Here is a 21,352-nt window from a genome sequence, read left to right as displayed (position 1 = left end):
TCTCTGTGATCACAGCCTGACTTCACTAGTAGCCCTGTATTTTTCCTGTCATTTCACTTTTTAGAACAGAGTATTTCATTGCTTGAAATATCTCAGAAGCATTAAATATACTTAAGTAAAATCCAGATGTTCCTCACGGCCCACAAAGCAAGGCACCTTCTGACACCTGCTCATGTCTCGATGACGTTAGACTGCCTGGTCCCTCCCTCACTCAGCAGGAAGAACCACGTGGCCTTTCTTCCCATGAGCTTCAAATGTGCCACCCTGTTCCTGAGAACTTCTTCCAGCTTCCTCTACCTGTTGGATTCTTACTATTCTTAGTGCCCCAGTTCAGTATTACCTTCAAAGAGGGAATGTCCTGATTAAATTAGGTGCTCCTCATGCCCACCGTTCTTTATTACAAAACCTGTTTCCTTTGTAGTGGGTATCATAGTTGGTAAATATTTATCATGCTCAAATATAAAAAAACCTTGAAAGTAATGATCTTAATCTCTCCCTTTTGTAAAACCATTTTGTTCTCAAAGCCTAGCACAGGGCACCCAGGAGAAAACATATTTTGGGGTAAACTGGTGAATAGTACTTATTGCATTCTACTTATGTTACTACGTTTGTGTTATATTTTATGCTTTTCATGGATAGGCCCAGTATCTGTTATTCCACTAAATGGAAGAGAGTAGATAATCAGACACATGAACTAAATTAACTAGGGGTTATCAAAATCATATGCGTGTGAATAGTAAAGTGTATGTTTCTTTCTGTGCATCAGTTATATGATTCAAATTTTAGCAAGACCAAAGAAATAGGAACTAGAGTGTATAAGAACTTATTACAGAAATTCAGAAAAATGACATTTTAAATGAAATCAGATAGTGCTTACTTTATGTAGCACTATTTAAGTATGGTACAAATATAAATTCACTTAATTTTCATAAAGTTACTGTGAAATACTTTCTTTCAGTATTATCTCCATTTTGGAGAGAAGGAAACTTGAAGTAAGGGGAGGCAGAAGTTATTAAAAAGCTAAGTTCTGCTTGCCCACTGATGTGAATAATTATTTATACTTAATTAGTGAACTTGTATTCTGATTATGCTAATAACGAGTTTTCATTTAGGTTGTTTTTCACTTATACATAATAGAGTAATAATTGTAGTGTGATAGCTGTTTCACTATTCATTGTGTCATTTGGTAATTAAATCCCCTACTATAACCATAAGAACATATGCAATTACGATTTTTCTGGTATTTTCAAATCTTTTAAATCGACTGTCCAGAAGAAACACATGTGAATCACGTGCGTAATTTTAACTCAGGGGAACCTCATTAGAAAAAATAGTTTTTAAAGTGAAATAAATGCTAACAACATATTAAAGCAGTCTGAACAAACTATTGTAATCTTAACATGTAATCAGTTATTATTATATTTTACTTAAAAATTGTCTTTAACATCACATGTACATTTTACACTTAGAGCAGTCTGAAATAGTAATAGCCGCATTTCAAATGCTCATTCACCACCTGTGGCTTCCGCATTGAGTAGTGAAGATTTAGACAGCCTTTTATGTCTAATACATTCTGAATGTTTATAAAGACATAGAGCAAATAATATTTCTTGGTGAAGGCTGGCTCATCCATCACCTCTTACCTTACTGTCATCTCTTCTGTGAGGCGTTCTCTGAGCATCCTGGCTAAATGTTCCCATCCATATATTCTTAGCATATGTTTTAATGCTCTGTAACTATTGCATTTATAATAATTGCTTTTTCTTATTTAAGTTATTGAACTTAATGGCAAGAGCTATCTGCATATCACCATAGTACCTTACCTGTTTGTCAATTTAACAAACATTTATTGAATTCATACTGTCAAGTATTGTTCTTTGTGCTTTAGGTGTATCTGTGTGGAATAGCATCACTGCCCTTCTAGGGCTTATAGCTTTGGAAAATCTGTGCTCTGTAAAAAATATTATTGAATTAAATGATACTCAGACATTTACTTTTTGGAAGTAGTCTATAAACAATGGGGTACACTTAAGAAAGTGATAGTTAACTGGTTTACATATGCACCTTAAAAATCCTTTACAGATCTTTAAGGATGAGGAAAACTGACTGGAAGGTAATTTACATGACTGTGGTTTAAAATTAGCACCAGACTGAATGTTTAAAATATGTTAATACATGAATGGAAAAAGTTATTCTTTAGTAGAAGTAACCTTATTTAGAAGTTAGTACCATTTTGTGTCCATCAGATTACATCTGCAGAATTCTATCAAGTTCTGGGTAAATAATTATGTTGTTAGCCTGTGGGAAGTGGGTTAGAAAAGTAGGGCCAAAATACTGCCAAGGTGATGGAGTAAAAACCATGTTCCAGGTTAAACGTCTAGATGTGTATCTGACACACACCACAGTGAAGGCTGGAAAAAGAGTTCACTGAACGGAGAGTTAGGGAGTTTGGGATGGACATGTGCACACTGCCATATTTAAAATAGATCACCAACAAGGACCTACCGTATAGCACAAGGAACTCTGCTCAATGTTCTGGGGCAGCCTGGATGGGAAAAGGGCTTGGGGGAGAATGAATACATGTATATGTATGGCTGAGTCCCTTCGCTATTCACCTGAACTATCATAGCATTGTTAATCAGCTATACCCCAATACAAAAAAAAAATAATTTAGAAAAAGAAGAGTTCACTAACTTACAGTGTGAACTTCTAAATTTTTCTACATCTTTCCTTCCACTTCTCTCGAGTTTGGGAGACTGGTGCTCTCCCGGTCTGCCTGCTTCTTGGCATCCATGCACGCCTGTATTTTCTTACAGCGAGTCGCATGACAATTTGTACTATATTTATATGTGTATATATAGCCTCCACAGTGAGCTGCTGGGATGTGGGAATCGCTCTTGCTATATTTGGCCCGTACCCAGCACTATTTCCTACACACTGGGATACTCGGAAAATGTTGAATCGAATGTTAGGAAACTGAATTCTACAATCAGAAATGTAGGTCAACATTATGCATTTTCTGCTCTAAGAGTGTTCCAACTTCTTTTCTCACGTCTACTCTTCCCTGCCTTCTTAGTCTAACCAGAATGACTTTTCTTCTAAAAACAAATCTGATCGTACCGTGCTCTCCTTAACCCTTGCTACTGCCTACGTCTCCTGGCTTCCCTCCCATGTCTCTCTTTACTCTTCACCCATGTCGGTCTCACACTTCTGTTCACTGGTTGTACCCAGAATACTCTTCCATCTCACCTCTTGACCCTCAGGCTTCAGTTATCCTCAGTTACTTCTGCTTCTGATCTGTTTCCCCTAATAGGTTAATATATCCTTGGTGGGAGTGGTGGAATCACTAAGCTGTGTCCAACTGCTGCAACACTGTGAATGGTAGCCTGCCAGGCTCCTCTGTACGTGGGATTTCCCAGGCAAGAATACTGGAGTGGGTAGCCATTTCCTTCTCCAGGGAATCTTGGCAACGTAGGGATCGAACCTGGGTCTTCTGCATTACCAGGCAGATTCTCTCCCAACTGAGCCACGAGGAATCTCTGATATATCCTTGTAAGATCATATTTTCCTCTTTTGGAATAATTATCACTGTTTTTCTTTTACATACAGTTGTCTTTATTTGATGAATATTTGTCCACTCCATTTAATTCTAAGGACTTCCCTGGTGGCGCAAATGGTAAAGCATCTGCCTACAATGCAGGAGACTGGGGTTCTATCCCTGGGTCAGGAAGATCCTCTGGAGAAGGAATTGGCAACCCACTCCAGTATTCTTGCCTGGAAAATCCCATGGACGGAGGAGCCTGGTGGGCTGCAGTCCATGTGGTTGCAAAGAATTGGACACGACTGAACGACTTCACTTTCACTTTAATTCTGAGTTCCATGAGGAAATGTGTGTTTACCTGTATGTGCAACACTGTATAAGTATACCAAAGTCATGTACTAAATGGTTTACTCATATTTGTGAAGTGGATATATAAATTCACGAGCACGCACAATACATGGGCATGTCTAGGCTCCAACTAGGCCTAAATCTTTTGTTTCCACTCAGACGTATAGCCCATATGACAGAAAGACGTGATAAAACGTTTTAAAATATATAATCTTGTGCTTACTTAGGCAGAAAATATTCCTTTTAATACAGGGATTATCTCCATAGCCACCGAAGAGCAGTTAATACTTGTTCTCCGTAAAGGTTAAAATTTATTTTTTATACATGCTCAAGTAGTTAGAAATTAATATTCTCCCAAGTCATTGAAATGTTAAACTGTCTAACCTTCTAAAAGACCTCACATTTATTCTCAGCCCCAGGCAAGATTGGGAAATAAAACAAACTTCATAAGATATTAATATCCTAAATGGGTATTGTCCCCATGGGCTGATGCACCCATGGATTCTCAGGTTTCACTTTTCCTAAACACTGTAATTGAAGGTCAGAAGGCATGTATATTGGTAGCTTGAAACTACATTTACAACAGAGCATAATAAATAATTGTGAGATGTAGATAATATATGACAAGATCCATTGTACTTATATGAAAGAAAGAGAATTGAGAATTTTGAAATGTTTTGTCTTAAGATACTGACTTAAATGAAAATAACATCTAATTCTTACATCTAATTCGACCCTTCTTCATACCCTCATTACTCCTATGCCATCACTTCTTCCATCCTTCTGTGCTCAACTGAACATTTGCTCCATCCCAGTGGTCCAGTTTTTGCTCTTCACTTTGTGTGGCATATTTCTTATTTTCACCTGCTTCCACCTGTCTACCCATCACAGTTCTTTGGATACTCACCTTTCCTTTCTGTGTCTTAACTCGGTTTGACTTCTTAAAGAGAAGTCTTTGTTGGTTAAACTTTCTGCTGCTATTCTTTTATTTCTAGGAGACCATATACAAAAGTTTCAGAAACTAAAGTATATAAATCTAAATTTCCTGATGTGTCCTTCTGGGTTCTAGCAACTCTTACCTGAGTTCTCAGCTTTTATCTCTATTACCTTCTATGAAGTTCTAAGCTCACAGCATGAGAGAAAGTGCCAAGGCTTTGAAGATACAACTCAACCCAGATTATTGTGTTGACCACAGAGAGATTATTTTGTGTTTGAGATAACCTGCCAATGGGAAAAGACTTACTCCAGAGAATTACTGGGAAGGTCAGCTGATCTTCTGCATTCAGACCATCATCTTACTTTACTGCTTTTTTTCTCTCCCATTTCATCTTTAGGCATAGGTCTTGCCATAAACTTGGTATGCCTTCTACTTTCCTTATTACCTAACTTCATTCTTGGTTTTCCCTCAGGGGAGAAACACAACATCTTTACTTGCTGTGTTCACAGACATGAATGTTCTTGTAGGTCACATGATAACTATGAACATGTCTCTGTTGGACAACAGCAAGTCCCTGGCCTGCTGCTCATCTCTCTACATGATTCCCAAATTTCTTTGATCTCCTTAGTCCCCGCTGTGAGCACACAAGTTGGCTATAACTATCATATATGGCTAGGTTCAGATTAACTGACTTGCCCAAGTAGTAACTACTGGGCAAATATCATGCAGCTAATATCAGGAAAGAATGGACTTTTATCAAAGGCCTGCTTGACATCAAAGCTATATGTTAATTTTCAAGTTTCATATCAGAATGTTACAACAGAAACGTATCAGTCTTTTGTAAACATGTTTTTTGCTGTAGCATTCTGGCATGGAGCTTGAAAACTAAAAGGCTTTGGAGTGGTGGACGTGCTAGTTTTCAGAAGACAAAAAGGGACAGGGTTGGGAATCCACTTAGCAAAGAGGGTAGACACATAGCAGAGTATTTATGGGAATAGACAGGAAATGAATGACACCTCATTCATTTCAAAACCATGGGTTTTGGAATTACACATCTGCTACTTTGATGAAGCCAGTTGAAAATATTCAAGTGTAGTAAATAAGATGAAAGAAAGATGAAGAGAAAAGCATTTATGTGTCATGGCAACAGGAGAAAGTGGGCAGAAAGCTCAGAAATGTATGTCAGTTCCTAAACTGTAGGTTGCAGATAAAGCGTGTGGGGGAGCAATAGGCTAGGGTCAAATAGGAAAGGAAATAAAAAAGTGCTGCAATAAACAATTGGCTTCCCCCTGTTTCTAAAGATTCCCAATAAAATTATTTTGGTCAGTCACATTCCTACTGATGATGGAAAACAAATAGCAGACACATGCCTAAGAAAGCATATGCTTTTCACTGATAATAACAAAAAGGTTTAAAATTAATTCATGTTAGGTTTTGCTTTTTAAAACAAATTGAGGTGAAGCCTGGAATATGCTTCACCCCTACTCATTACCTTTAATTATTCCAAATTACTTTGATGTCTTTCTTAGTTTTATATTTTTGTTCTCAAATGTGTTCTTAATGCCAAAGAAAAACCTTAAAGGGTATTTTAAATATAAACTTCTTTTTAAACTGCTGAGAGTAATATACCTCAAACAGTAATCCACTCAGTATATATTTTGGGACTTCTAGACTTTCCAGGAAAACAGTTCTTGTGATTAAAAATTGTTAAAAGGATATCTTATTTGTAGCCAAAGATAATTCACTGATTTTTACTAATGATTATATATTTTTGAATTCTAAAATTCAAGAATACCTTTCTACTTCATTTTAATTCGCAGGCCATGAAATCTAATATGTTCCCAAGTCAACCAGCATTCAGTAACTTGTAGCCAGAGCAGAGCAGAACAGTCATCATCTTATTTGTGCATACAGTTGTCCAACTGTATCTGTGGGGATGTGATTCCCAAAGTCAAGAATGCTCAAGTCCTGTATGTAAAATGGTGTAATATTTACATATCACCCATGTACATCTTCCCCTATACTTCAGATCATCTCTAACACCCAATACAATGTAAACATTATGTCAGTAGTAGTTGCAAATTCAATGTCAATGTTGTATAAATCATAGCCTAAGTGAAGCAAATTCAAGTTTACTCTTTGGAACTTCCTGAAATTGAAAAACCAAAAAAAGTTTCAATCCAAGTTTGGTTGAATCTTTGGATGTGGAACCTGCCGATCCAGAAGGCCACCTGTATTTATTAAGAGGCACAAAAGTGCATATTCAGTTCGAGAAAAGCGAGGTAGATGATCTTATTTGCAAAGGTTGCAAAGGAGAGAGAGGCATGGATGTAGACTAGAAATGTATGGACATCAAGGGAGAAAAGGAGGATAGGATGAATTTGGGACTGGCGTATACACTACTGATACTATGTATGCTGCTGCTGCTAAGTCGCTTCAGTCGTGTCCAACTCTGTGTGACCCCATAGACGGCAGCCCACCAGGCTCCCCTGTCCCTGGGATTCTCCAGGCAAGAATACTGGAGTGGGTTGCCATTTCCTTCTCCAATGCGTGAAAGTGAAATTGCTCAGTCGTGTCCGACTCCTAGGGACCCCATGGACTGCAGCCTACCAGGCTTCTCCGTCCATGGGATTTTTCAGGCAAGAGTGCTGTAGTGGGTTGCCATTGCCTTCTCCGGTTACTATGTATAAAATGGATTAATTGGCAGGAACCTACTGTATAGCACATGGAACTCTGCTCAATGCTCTGGGTTGGCTGAAATAGGAAGGAAATCCAGAAAAGACCAGATATATGTATATGGCTGATTCACTTTGCTATACAGCAGAAATTAGCACAACATTGTACAGTGACTAAACTCCAATAAAAATTAACTTACAAAAAGTGTATTCAGTTTATTTAACAGTATAGCCAGTGTAGTTGTCTCTGTTTTCCAGTGCAAACATCTGCTTTATTATGTATGTTTTGATAGAAAAAAAAACTCCAAACATTAAAGAAATGATTGATTGCTTCCATCAATCTTTGACTACTGCTAAAACCTTACAACCTGTAGGCATAATACCTGTAGGCATAAAACGTTAAAAACCCAGTTCAGTGTTTCATTCTGAAAGTGGGACTCTATTAGAGGGAAGCTTTTAATGTTTGTATAGGATCTGACATACTGGATTTTATTGAACAGCTGAGTTTCCTAGACAAGTACTAGGCATTTCTTCAAAGAACCCAGCTAAATGCTATAATCCATTTCCCTCGGAAATGGCAGTTGTTAAATTAGACCCCAAACGTTTATGAATGTCCCTTTGCCTTTCCAGCAATTAAAGAGTTCCAAAAAAAAAAAAAAAAAAAAAAAAAAGGTCCCTTTGTGTTTCATGGCTTTGAAATTATTATGTTAATCCTGAGCTGGTCCTCCCATCTGCTCTGTCAAATGCTTTGGAGGTTACATTCAAGAGGGTGGCATCAGTTCTGAACAGGTGTGGGAAAGGGTTTCTTGATGTATAAAAAGTGTTTGATATTAAAGGCGTTTTAGCAATTTGAGCGTATCTACTGCTGTGAGTTCCCGCGTTAAGTAGGCAGCCCATTCATTTCCCTTTAAAGGACAAAAACACCTGAAATCAACACCAGAGACCCACTTTCCCCAGGATGGAGGGGGTAGCTGGTGAGTTGACTGAAACTGTCCCTTTGCTATCTCCTTGTCGTAGTGCTGATCCTCCTGATCGTCACCATGAGAAGACGGAAAAAAGAGCCCCTGATTTTCGACGAAGAGAGAGACATCAGAGAAAACATCGTCCGATACGACGACGAGGGTGGGGGAGAGGAAGACACGGAAGCCTTTGACATGGCTGCGCTGAGAAACCTCAACGTCATGAGAGACACCAAGACCCGGAGGGATGTGACCCCGGAAATCCAGTTCTTGAGTCGACCGACTTTTAAAAGTATCCCGGATAATGTCATTTTCCGGGAATTTATTTGGGAGAGACTGAAAGAAGCCGACGTGGATCCCTGCGCCCCGCCTTACGATTCCTTGCAGACGTACGCCTTCGAGGGGAATGGCTCGGTGGCGGAATCTCTCAGCTCCCTAGATTCCATCAGCTCAAACTCTGATCAGAATTATGACTACCTTAGTGACTGGGGACCGCGTTTTAAACGCCTCGCAGACATGTACGGAACCGGCCAGGAGAGCTTGTACTCATAGCCCTGGAGACCTTCGTTTGAAAGGTACTGAAGGAAAAGTAAAGGCAAAAGAAAAAAGAAAAAAACAGCAACACAAACAAATGACGTACAGAACACAAGAACTCCGCTTGCTAAAGGGAAATGGTTGTAAATATTCCTCCATTTTTAACTGTTTAGGTTTCTGCCTTGGTGAAGCAAATCTTCATTAGACTTGTCCAAGGGACTGCACTGACCACAGACTCTGAGCATTTGAAGGATTTTTTGATTTAAAAAAAAAAAAATGCTCAGTGGTTTGTGAATAGACAGCAACTCTCAGATACCTGCAAAGGCACCCAGCCTTCTGAGTGAGTAGTGCAGTGATGGTATCGGCAGGGAGGCGAGTAAAACACCATATGCCAGGAAAAAGTCCTGGAACTTCTTGCATATCAAAACTTGGGACAAATTTAATTTACAGTGATGCTTTCGGCTTGCTAGATTAGAGCATCCAGCAGAATTTTATTGCTGTGGGTTAGCAAATATATTTTATTTCTCAATATAAAAATTCTCAGAAAATCCTCCCCAGTCTAATACAAGCCAATAAAATTTGGTTTAAGGCAACATAAACCATTGTTTAGCAGATAAATCCAGAAGTGTTCCAAATAAGCAACAGGTAAATCATTCTTAAAGTTGGCAGTGTTTTTGAGATGCTTGTGTAGGTATGAAAAAAAGTTGCTGTCTATTCGTTGCCTTTTTTTTTATTATCTCTTCTGATTTGTACAGGAGACTACCTTCTCTTTTTTTATTTGACACATGGTGTTATATTTATTTTGGAGCTCCAATCTCCACTCAATTCAGGTCCATCTTCCTGCCTTGGAATATTAAGCTCATCAGAACATGTTGATTTTTTTTCCACTCTGAACTACATGAAGGAAATGAAGCATAGAAATAGAAAGAAAGAAAAAAATAAAGTTGAGCAATTGAGCCCTTACTACTGTTCACATCTCAGAGAGGAACACAGCTACAAGGACATAGAAGTTGTCTGTCTGAGCCATTAGAATTTAGAGAACATTGGAAGGAAGTGTATTATAGAAAGAAGATTTCAGAGAGAATTGAGATTTTCTTTGATGCAAGATTTATTTTTCAAGGTAACAAGTTCTAGAAGCTCCAAAAACTTTTGAGAATTTGTTTTCCCCTCCTCCTTTGCTATAAAAATATGGACAGATTTTTTAAAATATATCTTAAACAATGTAATGTTATAAATTTCAAAATCCGTCTTTCAGTTCTGATGCAAATATGTTCCTCAAGAATTATCCAAACAGTGTATACTTTCTGTACCAGTTTAGATGTGCCAAAGTGAGCAGAGGAAATTCAAGTGATCACATGTGTTTGAGAAAAATAATTTTATGACGAAAATGTTGTTTCTACCTAACATTATTTTCTAGGTTAATACTAGTTTAATGTGAATATAGTCAAGTAAGAATGATTTTTTTTCTTTTTACCTTTTAAAAAGGGTTTATTGATGGGTTCCTAATAAATCTACAGATAGTGGACATTGTATAGGAAATTGTGTTTCTAAAAGTGCTTTCTGAAAGACAAACACTGGAACCAGAGTATCAGTATTTTGATTACATGAGGAGAAACTCTGTAGGATTCTGTAAAATTGCAGCCCACCTTTAGAAATGAAGTATGTGAAAGTGGCCTTCAGCTTCATCAAAATAAATAATTCAATAAATACGATTATCTGTAAACAGTTCTTTCATTTGAATAGCTTTATAGACATTGTTTCATGATTAGACATGCTTCTTGCTGTATTAATACACATATGCATATGAAAAAACAATTTTATAACCGAGTAAAGGATACTGTTTATGACTTTTAATCACATATGTCTTTCAGATTACAAAAGTAAAGCATAGTACATTCACCCAAGTCCATAAAATCAGAGTGCAGTGCAGGAATGATATAGGTGTTAAGTCAGCAAGGTGCTGAGAACACGATTGTGTAATAATCCCCTTGTTGTCCTCAAGAAGATAAAATAGTACATTTGGATTATGATGTCACAGCTGCTGATTGTTGCATAAATGGAAGTTTGAATGTATTTTAGAAAAGGAACATCACACCATTCACCTTGCTTTCTCTCCTTTTAAAGTATATATATTTTCTTTTTTCAAAAAATTTTCATATTTGCCAGTAAATGATTGGGGGGGAGGCTTTAATTTAAATAAAGATTTGAAATTCTTGCATATACTCAATTGCCATTTTCTGTGTGAAAGATGATAATAATACAGTATTGAACTTGATTCATTGGTGTTTAAAAGAAATCTTGAGATGGCTGCAAGTATCTCCCTAATAGAGATGGAGTTTATATGAAGTATTCTAGCTAGGCTTCTTTTAGTGATGGTGTTATTTTAGTTCTCTTTTTTTCTTCTGAAATCTAGGGTTATATGTGTTTATCTGACATCCTGGAGAGAGAGGCTCTGTTGTAAACCCAGAGAGTAGTTGCACAAAAATCAGGGTTAAAGCTAGTTACAGAATTCTCCAAAAGTGTCTAAATAAATACCTATTATATCATCTAACCACTAAAATTCAGTGGTGGACTGTGGTGCCAGCTCAGAACACCTCCTAAGTACCTTACTTATTTCTTTCCGATTCTGTTTCTAGTGATAATATCTTTGTAGGTCAGCCATGGTGGTAATAGTTAGACCTTCACATAAATCAGCAAACACTACCTTTTCTTTTTCTTTTTTTTTTTGAGAACTGTTAATAGTGGGTAGCTGTTTACTAACACTTCACTGCTTACTTTATAAAAGGAAATCCCCTAGTTGTAAATACAGTATGAATGAATAGAATATCAAATAATGACATGAGAGCAATATGTGCCCTGTTCTGCTACTAAATACAGATTCATGTAGTCGTGACTCCTAGTATCAGATCCTTGGAGCTACAGGTAGAAAAGGAGGGGACTCGCTTCATATGGGATGCAGAAAACGGTTGAGAAGTCAACTTTACATATTTTCCATTAGTCCCTGTGGGGGCACCATTAGAAACTGAAGGTATACAAAGTAATGCATATTTTGGACAATTTTGTTTCTTAAAATTAATTGCATTTAACTTGTTACCTTCCAACTCAAAGAAATAAACTCAGGCCTCAACTCTAGATTGTTACTCTTGCATAATGTTAAGTCAGCGTAAAGAACAGGAAAACTAAACCTTATCAAGAAAGTGGAATTTTGCAAATCAAGCCTAAATTATGATTCTGGATGTGCACTATGCTAAAGCAATATGCCAAAGTCAGCTGCAGACCAAAATTAGGAAGGAGAGAAGACAAGATGCTGTATAGAGGCAATGAATAGATCTTTCTACAAGCAGTCACCTAGATGAAGCTGGTCAACTTTTTCCTTTAATAGGAAGCTCAGCCGAGGTGACTGCAGTTACAGTTAGACAACTACTAGACACAGGCAAGAAATAATAATGTGAAGGTTATGCTACCCGCCTATTCACTCTGCCCTCTGAAAATATCTTACATTTGTTTTAACTTCAGGCACAATTACATCTACTACACTGGATGATGAGCAGTCTTTGGCAATTTTTCTCATGTAAATGGAATCGTTGTTTAAGGTAGGAATTGTATTTGTGGTATGGTGCACAGGCTCAAAGAACTTACATGCAAATAGACTGTTAGCATCATATTCAAATATAAAATCCAGAAGAGCTTAAGATAAAGTTAGATATACTGCAAGAGGCAAAAAGCATCTTGTTTAAATATTTTAACATTTTTAAGTACTACTTGCAAATATTCATCAACAAATTTTACATGTTATTTTGACACCTTTTGACTTCAGCCACCTGATGAGAAGAGGTGACTCGTTGGAAAAGACTGATGCTGGGAAAGACTGAAGGCAGGAGGAGAAGGAGCAACAGGCATCACCAACTCAATGGACAGGAGTCTGAGCAAACTCAGGGAGATAGTGAAGGACAGGGAAGCCTGACATGCTGCAGTTCATGGGGTCACAAAGAGTTGGACATGGCTGAGTGACTGAACAACAACAAAAATTGACTTTCAAACAGTTCTAGTTACCCAAGTTGTTTCTAAATCACTATTTGAAGATTTATGTACAGTTGATCTAATTAAAGTTGATTGAAAGAAAGCTTGGACTTACTCTAAACTGTTTCTGGTCAGGGGTGTCTGGGGACAAATGGAACGTATGTGATGGTTAACACATAAGAAAATTCATTTTCTGTTTGTCTAGGTAGTTTATTGAACTTAAATCTATCAGTTTGTTCAGTCATTCAGTCATTTCTGACTCTTTGCGACCCCATGCACTGCAGCACACGAGGCTTCCCTGTTCATCACAAACTCCTGGAGATTACTCAAACTCATGTCGATCTAATCAGTGATGCCATCCAAACATCTCACCCTCTTGTCCCATTCTCCTCCCACCTTCAATCCTTCCCAGCATCAGAGACTTTTCTAGTGAGTCAGTTCTTTGCATCAGGTGGTCAAAGTAGTGCAGCTTCAGTAAGATTCCTTCCAATGAATATTCAGGACTGATTTCCTTTAGGATGGACTGGTTGGATCTCCTTAAAGTCCAAGGAACTCTCAAGAGTCTTCTCTAACACCACAGTTCAAAAGCATCAATTCTTCAGTGCTCAGCTTTCCTTATAGTCCAACTCTCCCATCCATACATGACTATTGGAAAAACCATAGCTTTGACAGACAGACCTTTGTTAGCAAAGTAATGTCTCTGCTTTTTAATATGCTGTCTAGGTTTGTCATAACTTTTCTTCCAAGGAGCAAGCGTCTTTTAATTTCACGGCTGCAGTCACCATCTGCAGTGATTTTAGAGCCCCCCAAAATAAAGTCTCTCACTGTTTCCATTCTTTCCTCATTTCCCATGAAGTGATGGGACCAGATGCCATGATCTTAGTTTTCTGAATGTTGAGTTTTAAGCCAACTTTTTTACGCTCCTCTTTCACTTTCATCAAGAGGTTTAGTTCTTCTTTGCTTTCTGCCATAAGGGTGGTGTCATCTGCATATCTGAGGTTATTGATATTGCTCCCGGCAGTCTTGATTCCAGCCTGTGCTTCATCCAATCCAGCATTTTGCATGATGTACTCTGCATATAAGTTAAATGAGCAGGGTGACAATATGCAGCCTTGATATATACCTTTCCTGATTTGGAACCAGTCTGTTGTTCCATGTCCAGTTTTAACTGTTGCTTCTCGGCCTGCATACAGATTTCTCAGGGGGCAGTTCAGGTGGTCTGGTATTCCCATCTCTTTAAGAATTTTCCACAGTCTGTTGTGACCCACACAGTCAAAGGCCTTGGGATTGTCAATAAAACAGAAGTAGATGTTTTTCTGGAACTCTTGCTTTTTTGATGATCTGGTGGATGTTGGTATTTGATCTCTGGCTCCTCTGACTTTTCTAAAATCAGCTTGAACATCTGAAAGTTCACTGTTGATGTACTGTTGAAGCCTGGCTTGGAGAATTTTGAGTATTATTTTGCTAGTGTATGAGATGAGTGCAACTGTGTGGGAGTTTGAACATTCTTTGGCATTGCCTTTCTTTGGGATTGGAATAAAAACTGACCTTTTCCAGTCCTGTGGCCACTGATGAGTTTTCCAAGTTTACTGGCATATTGAGTGCAGCATATTAACAGCATCATCTTTTAGGATTTGAAATAGCCCAACTGGAATCCCATCACCTCCACTAGCTGTGTTTGTACTCATGCTTCCTAAGCATCCCACTTGACTTCACATTCCAAGATGACTATCTCTAGGTGAGTGATCACACCATCGTGGTTATCTGGGTCATGAAGATCTTTTTTTGTATAGTTCTGTGTATTCTTGCCACCTCTTCTTAGTATCTTCTGCTTCTATTAGGTCCGTACCATTTCTGTCCTTTATTGAGCTCATCTTTGCATGAAATGTTCCCTTGGTATCTCTAATTTTCTTGAAGAGATCTCTAGTCTTTCCCATTCTATTGTTTTCCTCTATTTCTTTGCATTGATCACTGAGAAAGGCTTTCTTATCTCTTTTGCTATTCTTTGGAACTCTGCATTCAAATAGTGTATCTTTCCTTTTTTATAGTTAATTATTTTTAAATTATTAACATATATTGTGTATATATTCCATGGTATAAGAAAGTTCAGGGAAGCTAACATAATAAGATTAGGTGACAAATCATCATCATAATCAAAAGAACAAGAAAGGAATAATAGCATTTCCATTTTCAGTTTAATTGAAATTGTTTCAGAAGAGTGGGATTAGCCCTTAAGAAAAATGGGAGTTATTTGAGGCTGTGACTTGGCAGGCACTATAAAGTATAATTCCAGGAGTAATTTTTCAAGCAAAAACGAGACAGCCCATGTGTGCAACATTCTTGACACTTTTTCATTATTATGCTGCCTTGTACTGGCTTGGAACTTAAAGAACAGGTGTGTGTATGATTGAGTGACATTGGAAAATATGTCTGAAATGACCTTAAAGAATAACCAAATATTATTAATTCCAGTGTATTATTGTCATTTGGCAAATGCCTATTAAGCAATAAGACAAAGTCTGATAAATTCAGGGGAGCAATATTTTATTTGCTTAAGAATCTAAATTGTGAAAGGATTATGGTGTTAAGGGGACAGCATTTAGCTGAACTATCTGGATAACTGTCTTCCTCATTTTCTTTTTATTGTGTAGATGCCATCTCATTGTCAACACAGAATGTGGAATGTGAATTATTTATTGTGGCTTGTCACCAGGCTTTGGCTTGTTGAGGATCACTGGTATAAGAGAAAGCATCCCTTGTCTGTGGTTATAAAATCTGGGTCAGAAGTCAGTTCCAGCACATTTTGGCTGTGCCCTGGATACCAGTCTAACTCTCTGAACCTTTATATCTTTGTGATTAAAATTGAGATAATTACCATCCTGTTTTAGAAGCTTGTGAGATGATTAAGTGAAAATGCTGTGTAAACTGTAAAGCACTGTAAAAATGTAAGGCTTTATTATGGAAAATTATGGAAATTATGTAATAAGATTGATTATATTTCTTCATAGTGGTAAACATGGATAATTTCTGATTTGGGAAATATGCAATAAGGGAAAAAACATGCAATTAATATCCTAAGTTGGGAAAAGACACAATTGATATAATTAATTGAAGCTACTACTTTGGAACAGTTATTTTATAAAGTCTTTTCATGAATTTGGGTAAACTCCAGGAGTTGGTGATGGACAGGAAGGCCTGGCGTGCTGCGGTTCATGGAGTCGCAAAGAGTCAGACACGACTGAATGACTGAACTGAACTGAACTTATAAGGTCTTTGCAGGTTGATATCCAAACCAAACTAATTTAACTGCTAATAAGAGTTAAGCAAATCAGCATGGGCATGCTGATAGAGAATTCAATAATTCCGTCAGCCATGACTGGCACTTGTGTAATTAATCATTTATATACTTCAAAGAATTAAGAGTAGAATAATACTGAGTTAATATGAAAACCATCCTGTACTCTTTTTAATTTATTATTATTTTACTTTACAATATTGTATTGGTTTTGCCACACATCAACATGAATCCGCCACGGGTGTACACGTGTTCCCAATCCCAAACCCCCCATCCTGTACTCTTGATGACTTGAAAGCATTTTCAGTATCTTCCAATAGCCTTTTAAAAATGAAGAAGCTGTCAGAGATTAAAAAATAACATGCACAGGTACTACTGATTTGTTAGTCTACTCATAAAATGAACATTAAGAAATCTACTCAGCAATTAGTTATCTATTATTCAAAGCTCACATGAACAAGCATTATAAATAAATACATTCAGTTCAGTTCAGTCGATCAGTCGTGTCCGACTCTTTGCCACCCCATGAATCGCAGCACGCCAGGCCTCCCTGTCCATCACCAACTCCGGGAGTTCACTCAGACTTGCATCCATCGAGTCACTGATGCCATCCAACCATCTCATCCTCTCTCGTCCCCTTCTCCTCCTGCCCCCAATCCCTCCCAGCATTAGAGTCTTTTCCAATGAGTCAACTCTTTGCATGAGGTGGCCAAAGTACTGGAGTTTCAGCTTTAGCATCATTCCTTCCAAAGAAATCCCAGGGCTGATCTTCAGAATGGTTGGATCTCCTTGCAGTCCAAGGGACTCTCAAGAGTCTTCTCCAACACCACAGTTCAAAAGCATCAATTCTTCGGCGCTCTGCCTTCTTCACAGTCCAACTCTCACATCCATACGTGACCACAGGAAAAGCCATAGCCTTGACTAGACGGACCTTAGTCAGCAAAGCAATGTCTCTGCTTTTGAATATGCTGTCTAGGTTGGTCATAACTTTCCTTCCAAGGAGTAAGAGTCTTTTAATTTCATAGCTGCAATCACCATATGCAGTGATTTTGGAGCCCCCCCAAAATAAATATATTTTATTTATATCTGGGGATTCTTTGATCAGACATCCATAAATGGCCTCTCCCATACAGGAGTTGTTTCACTTGGTGGCTGGTAAAAATAGTTAATTGGCCCCCAAAAGAGAGTTTTACAGCATCTTGTATCAAGTCTTCAATAGCTGCAAGATTTCGAAGGCAGGGAAAGATCTCTTCCCAGTAAAGGAGTAGGACACTCAGGGACCACCAGAAACTTGTGGGAAATATTTGTTCATTCCAGCAACAAATAAGTACTCAGGTAAATCTTTTTGTAAGTATTTTTCCTGTAGTACCCCAAAAGGTACAAATTTGGGAGGAGAAGGCTCTGGAATAGGAGGTTAGAACAGAGTAGGTAGCCCCTGTGTCAACCAAGAAATTCTTGCACCTACCTACCACATCTACTTGCACCCTTGGCTCCAGCCCCATGATGGTTATCTGTGAAAGGTGGGCTGGCTGGAATGGGCCGCTTCAGTCCTGTTGAACCATCATGAGGGGAGACTTGGCCCTTGACCTTGAGGCTCACGGATTCCAAGGGCAGAATGTCACCCAAAGCCTCAATTGATGGCATTTGTAGCAAACTCTTTTAGGAGACTTGCCATGGTTTGGACACTCTTTGGCAGAATGTCCTGACTGTCTAAAGTTCAGGCATTTGCCTTGTGCTTTGTCCTTCAAGGACTCGGGGTTTGCCTTAGGGCTTCCCTGGAGGGTGGCCAGCATCTGGGCATGCCTTGTCTCCTTCCTTCTCTCCCTTTCCTGGGCCTTGGCCTCCTTCTCCTGTTATGAAAGATGTTGGCAGCTGTCTGGACCATCTCATCTGAAGAGGCAGACGGGTCCTGCCGCTGTAGCTGTCGTAACTTTATCCTGATGTCTGATGCACATTAGGACAGGAATTTGTCCTTTAAAATTACACTTTGGAGGACCTCTTTCAGACTTTCTAGAAAGGCAATGTGGTTCTTGTTGCACTCCTAAGTTATTGCTGAGTTCGGGCACAGTCCCACAACTAATAGGCTTCCTTCTATTTCCATGGGTGGACTTCCTTAGGGGTGAGTCTTTCTGAAGCTTATCCTACCCAGTACTATTGCAACCTGAGAACCGGGAGTCCCTGGGTCAGGGTGCAGATCCCCAGGCAGGTTGATGCATGATAACCTTTTGAGGACCAGATCCCTAGGCAGATTGAGGCAGGTTGAACTCCTGGGACCCCTGGAGTGGAGTTGGGCATCCCCAAGGCCTCCAGCATGACCGATGCTGGGTAGGATTAAGGATCTGTACTCTTAACTCATTGCTGGTTTGTCTACCAGGGTGGGAATACATATCATGATGTAAAGCAATCCAATTCTGTGCCCTGAGGCTGGGAACCTGGTGAAAGAGCCATAAGCCTCATCCTCTTATTTCTCTGAGGGAATGTAAGCCACCCATTTCCTTCCCTAGTCCTCCAAAAGAACAGTCTAGGGTGTTTCCAATGGTGAAAATCTCATTATTATAGGAGTTAGGAAGTGGTTTAAGAACAAATTGGTAAGAGGCAACACACCAGATGTTCCATAAAAGTGGAGGGGAGATTTGATCCAGGGGTATGTTTGTAACTTTAGGAGAAGGATGGTAAGGGTTTGGGCCCAAACGACCTGCAGGGCTGATTCCGAAAGTGTTAAAAATTAGCCCTAGAAGCCCAATTTCCCTTGAAGGAATGCCACCAGATAGACTTCTAGCAGCCATGTGTGCCTGTTACCCACCCTGTTGGGCTCCCTGAGAGCTGCTGTTGTTGCACGTGTTGTAGGAAACAAGGAAGATGAAGGCCTGAACACCTAGAGAGACTGGATATTGTGCAGTATTTTCTCTCCCAAGGGCCAGCTATTTTCTGGTTGTCCCTCAAGATTGTAGAGGCATCATTGTGGGCCTGGGTGGCTGTGCTCAGAAGAGCATGAAACAGGAGGGAAGGGGGCAGGGATCAACTTTTGAAAGAATGACATAGCATAAGGGCATAACATCAGTTCAGTTCAGTTCAGTTCAGTCGCTCAGTCGTGTCTGACTCTTTGCAATCCCATAAATCACAGCACGCCAGGCCTCCCTATTCATCACTATCTCCCGGAGTTCACTCAGACTCACGTCCATCAGGTCCGTGATACCATCCAGGCATCTCATCCTCAGTCGTCCCCCTCTCCTCCTGCCCCCAATCCCTCCCAGCATCAGAGTCTTTTCCAATGAGTCAACTCTTCGCATGAGGTGGCCAAAGTACTGGAGTTTCAGCTTTAGCATCATTCCTTCCAAAGAAATGCCAGGACTCATCTCCTTCAAAATGGACTGGTTGGATCTCCTTGCAGTCCAAGGGACTCTCAAGAGTCTTCTCCAACACCACAGTTCAAAAGCATTAATTCTTCGGTGCTCAGCCTTCTTTACAGCCCAACTCTCACATCCATACATGACCACAGGAAAAACCATAGCCTTGATTAGATGGACCTTAGTCAGCAAAGTAATGTCTCTGCTTTTGAATATGCTATCTAGGTTGGTCAGAACTTTTCTTCCAAGGAGTAAGCGTCTTTTAATTTCATGGCTGCAGTCACCATCTGCAGTGATTCTGGAGCCCCAAAAAACAAAGTCTGACACCATTTCAACTGTTTCCCCATCTATTTCCCATGAAGTGATGGGACCGGATGCCATGATCTTCGTTTTCTGAATGTTGAGCTTTAGGCCAACTTTTTCGCTCTCCTCTTTCACTTTCATCAAGAGGCTTTTTAGCTCCTCTTCACTTTCTGCCATAAGGGTGGTGTCATCTGCATATCTGAGGTTATTGATATTTCTCCCAGCAATCTTGATTCCAGCTTCTTTTTCTTCCAGCTCAGCGTTTCTCATGATGTCCTCTGCATAGAAGTTAAATAAGCAGGGTGACAAGATATAGCCTTGACGTACTCCTTTTCCTATTTGGAACCAGTTTGTTGTTCCATGTCCAGTTCTAACTGTTGCTTCCTGACCTGCATACAGATTTCTCAAGAGGCAGGTTAGGTGGTCTGGTATTCCCATCTCTTCCAGAATTTTCCACAGTTGATTGTGATCCACACAGTCAAAGGCTTTGGCATAGTCAAGAAAGCAGAAATAGATGTGTTTCTGGAACTCTCTTGCTTTTTCCATGATCCAGCGGATGTTGGCAATTTGATCTCTGGTTCCTCTGCCTTTTCTAAAACCAGCTTGAACGTCAGGGAGTTCACGGTTCATGTATTGCTGAAGCCTGGCTTGGAGAATTTTTAGCATTACTTTACTAGCATGTGAGATGAGTGCAATTGTGTGGTAGTTTGAGCATTCTTTGTCATTGCCTTTTTTGGAACTGGAAGGAAAACTGACCTTTTCCAGTCCTGTGGCCACGGCTGAGTTTTCCACATTTGCTGTCATATTGAGTGCAGCACTTTCACAGCATCATCTTTCAGGATTTGAAACAGCTAAACTGGAATTCCATCACCTCCCCTAGCTTTGTTCGTAGTGATGCTTTCTAAGGCCCACTTGACTTCACATTCCAAGATGTCTGGCTCTAGATTAGTGATCTCATCATCGTGACTATCTGGGTCGTGAAGATCTTTTTCGTACAGTTCTTCTGTGTATTCTTGCCACCTCTTCTTAATATCTTCTGCTTCTGTTAGGTCCATACCATTTCTGTCCTTTATCGAGCCCATCTTTGCATGAAATGTTCCCTTGGTATCTCTAATTTTCTTGAGGAGATCTCTAGTCTTTCCCATTCTGTTGTTTTCCTCTATTTCTTTGCACTGATTGCTGAAGAAGACTTTCTTATCTCTTCTTGCTATTCTTTGGAACTCTGCATTTAGATGCCTATATCTTTCCTTTTCTCCTTTGCTTTTCACTTCTCTTCTCTTCACAGCTATTTGTAAGGCCCCCCCAGACAGCCATTTTGCTTTTTTGCATTTCTTTTCTTTGGGGATGGTTGATCCCTGTCTCCTGCACAATGTCACGAACCTCTGTCCATAGT

The 21,352-nt window shown here is 39.3% G+C and overlaps 1 protein-coding gene across 2 annotated transcripts in view; it reads left to right on the top strand.

The window, feature by feature from the left end:
• Window positions 1-11,205, top strand: part of CDH7 (cadherin 7) — a 139,932-nt gene extending 128,727 nt beyond the window's left edge. For both annotated transcript variants that reach the window (XM_018039794.1, XM_018039793.1), the window contains exon 12: window positions 8,519-11,205. In XM_018039794.1, coding sequence (XP_017895283.1) covers window positions 8,519-9,012 — 494 coding nt within the window. In that variant the 3' untranslated portion in view covers window positions 9,013-11,205. The remainder of the gene's footprint in view (window positions 1-8,518) is intronic.

This window comes from Capra hircus, chromosome 24, assembly GCF_001704415.2.
Source record: "Capra hircus breed San Clemente chromosome 24, ASM170441v1, whole genome shotgun sequence".
NCBI classification, from domain to species: domain Eukaryota; kingdom Metazoa; phylum Chordata; class Mammalia; order Artiodactyla; family Bovidae; genus Capra; species Capra hircus.
The sequence above is the reverse complement of the archived record's forward strand: the minus strand, read 5'-3'. Positions and strand labels throughout refer to the sequence as shown.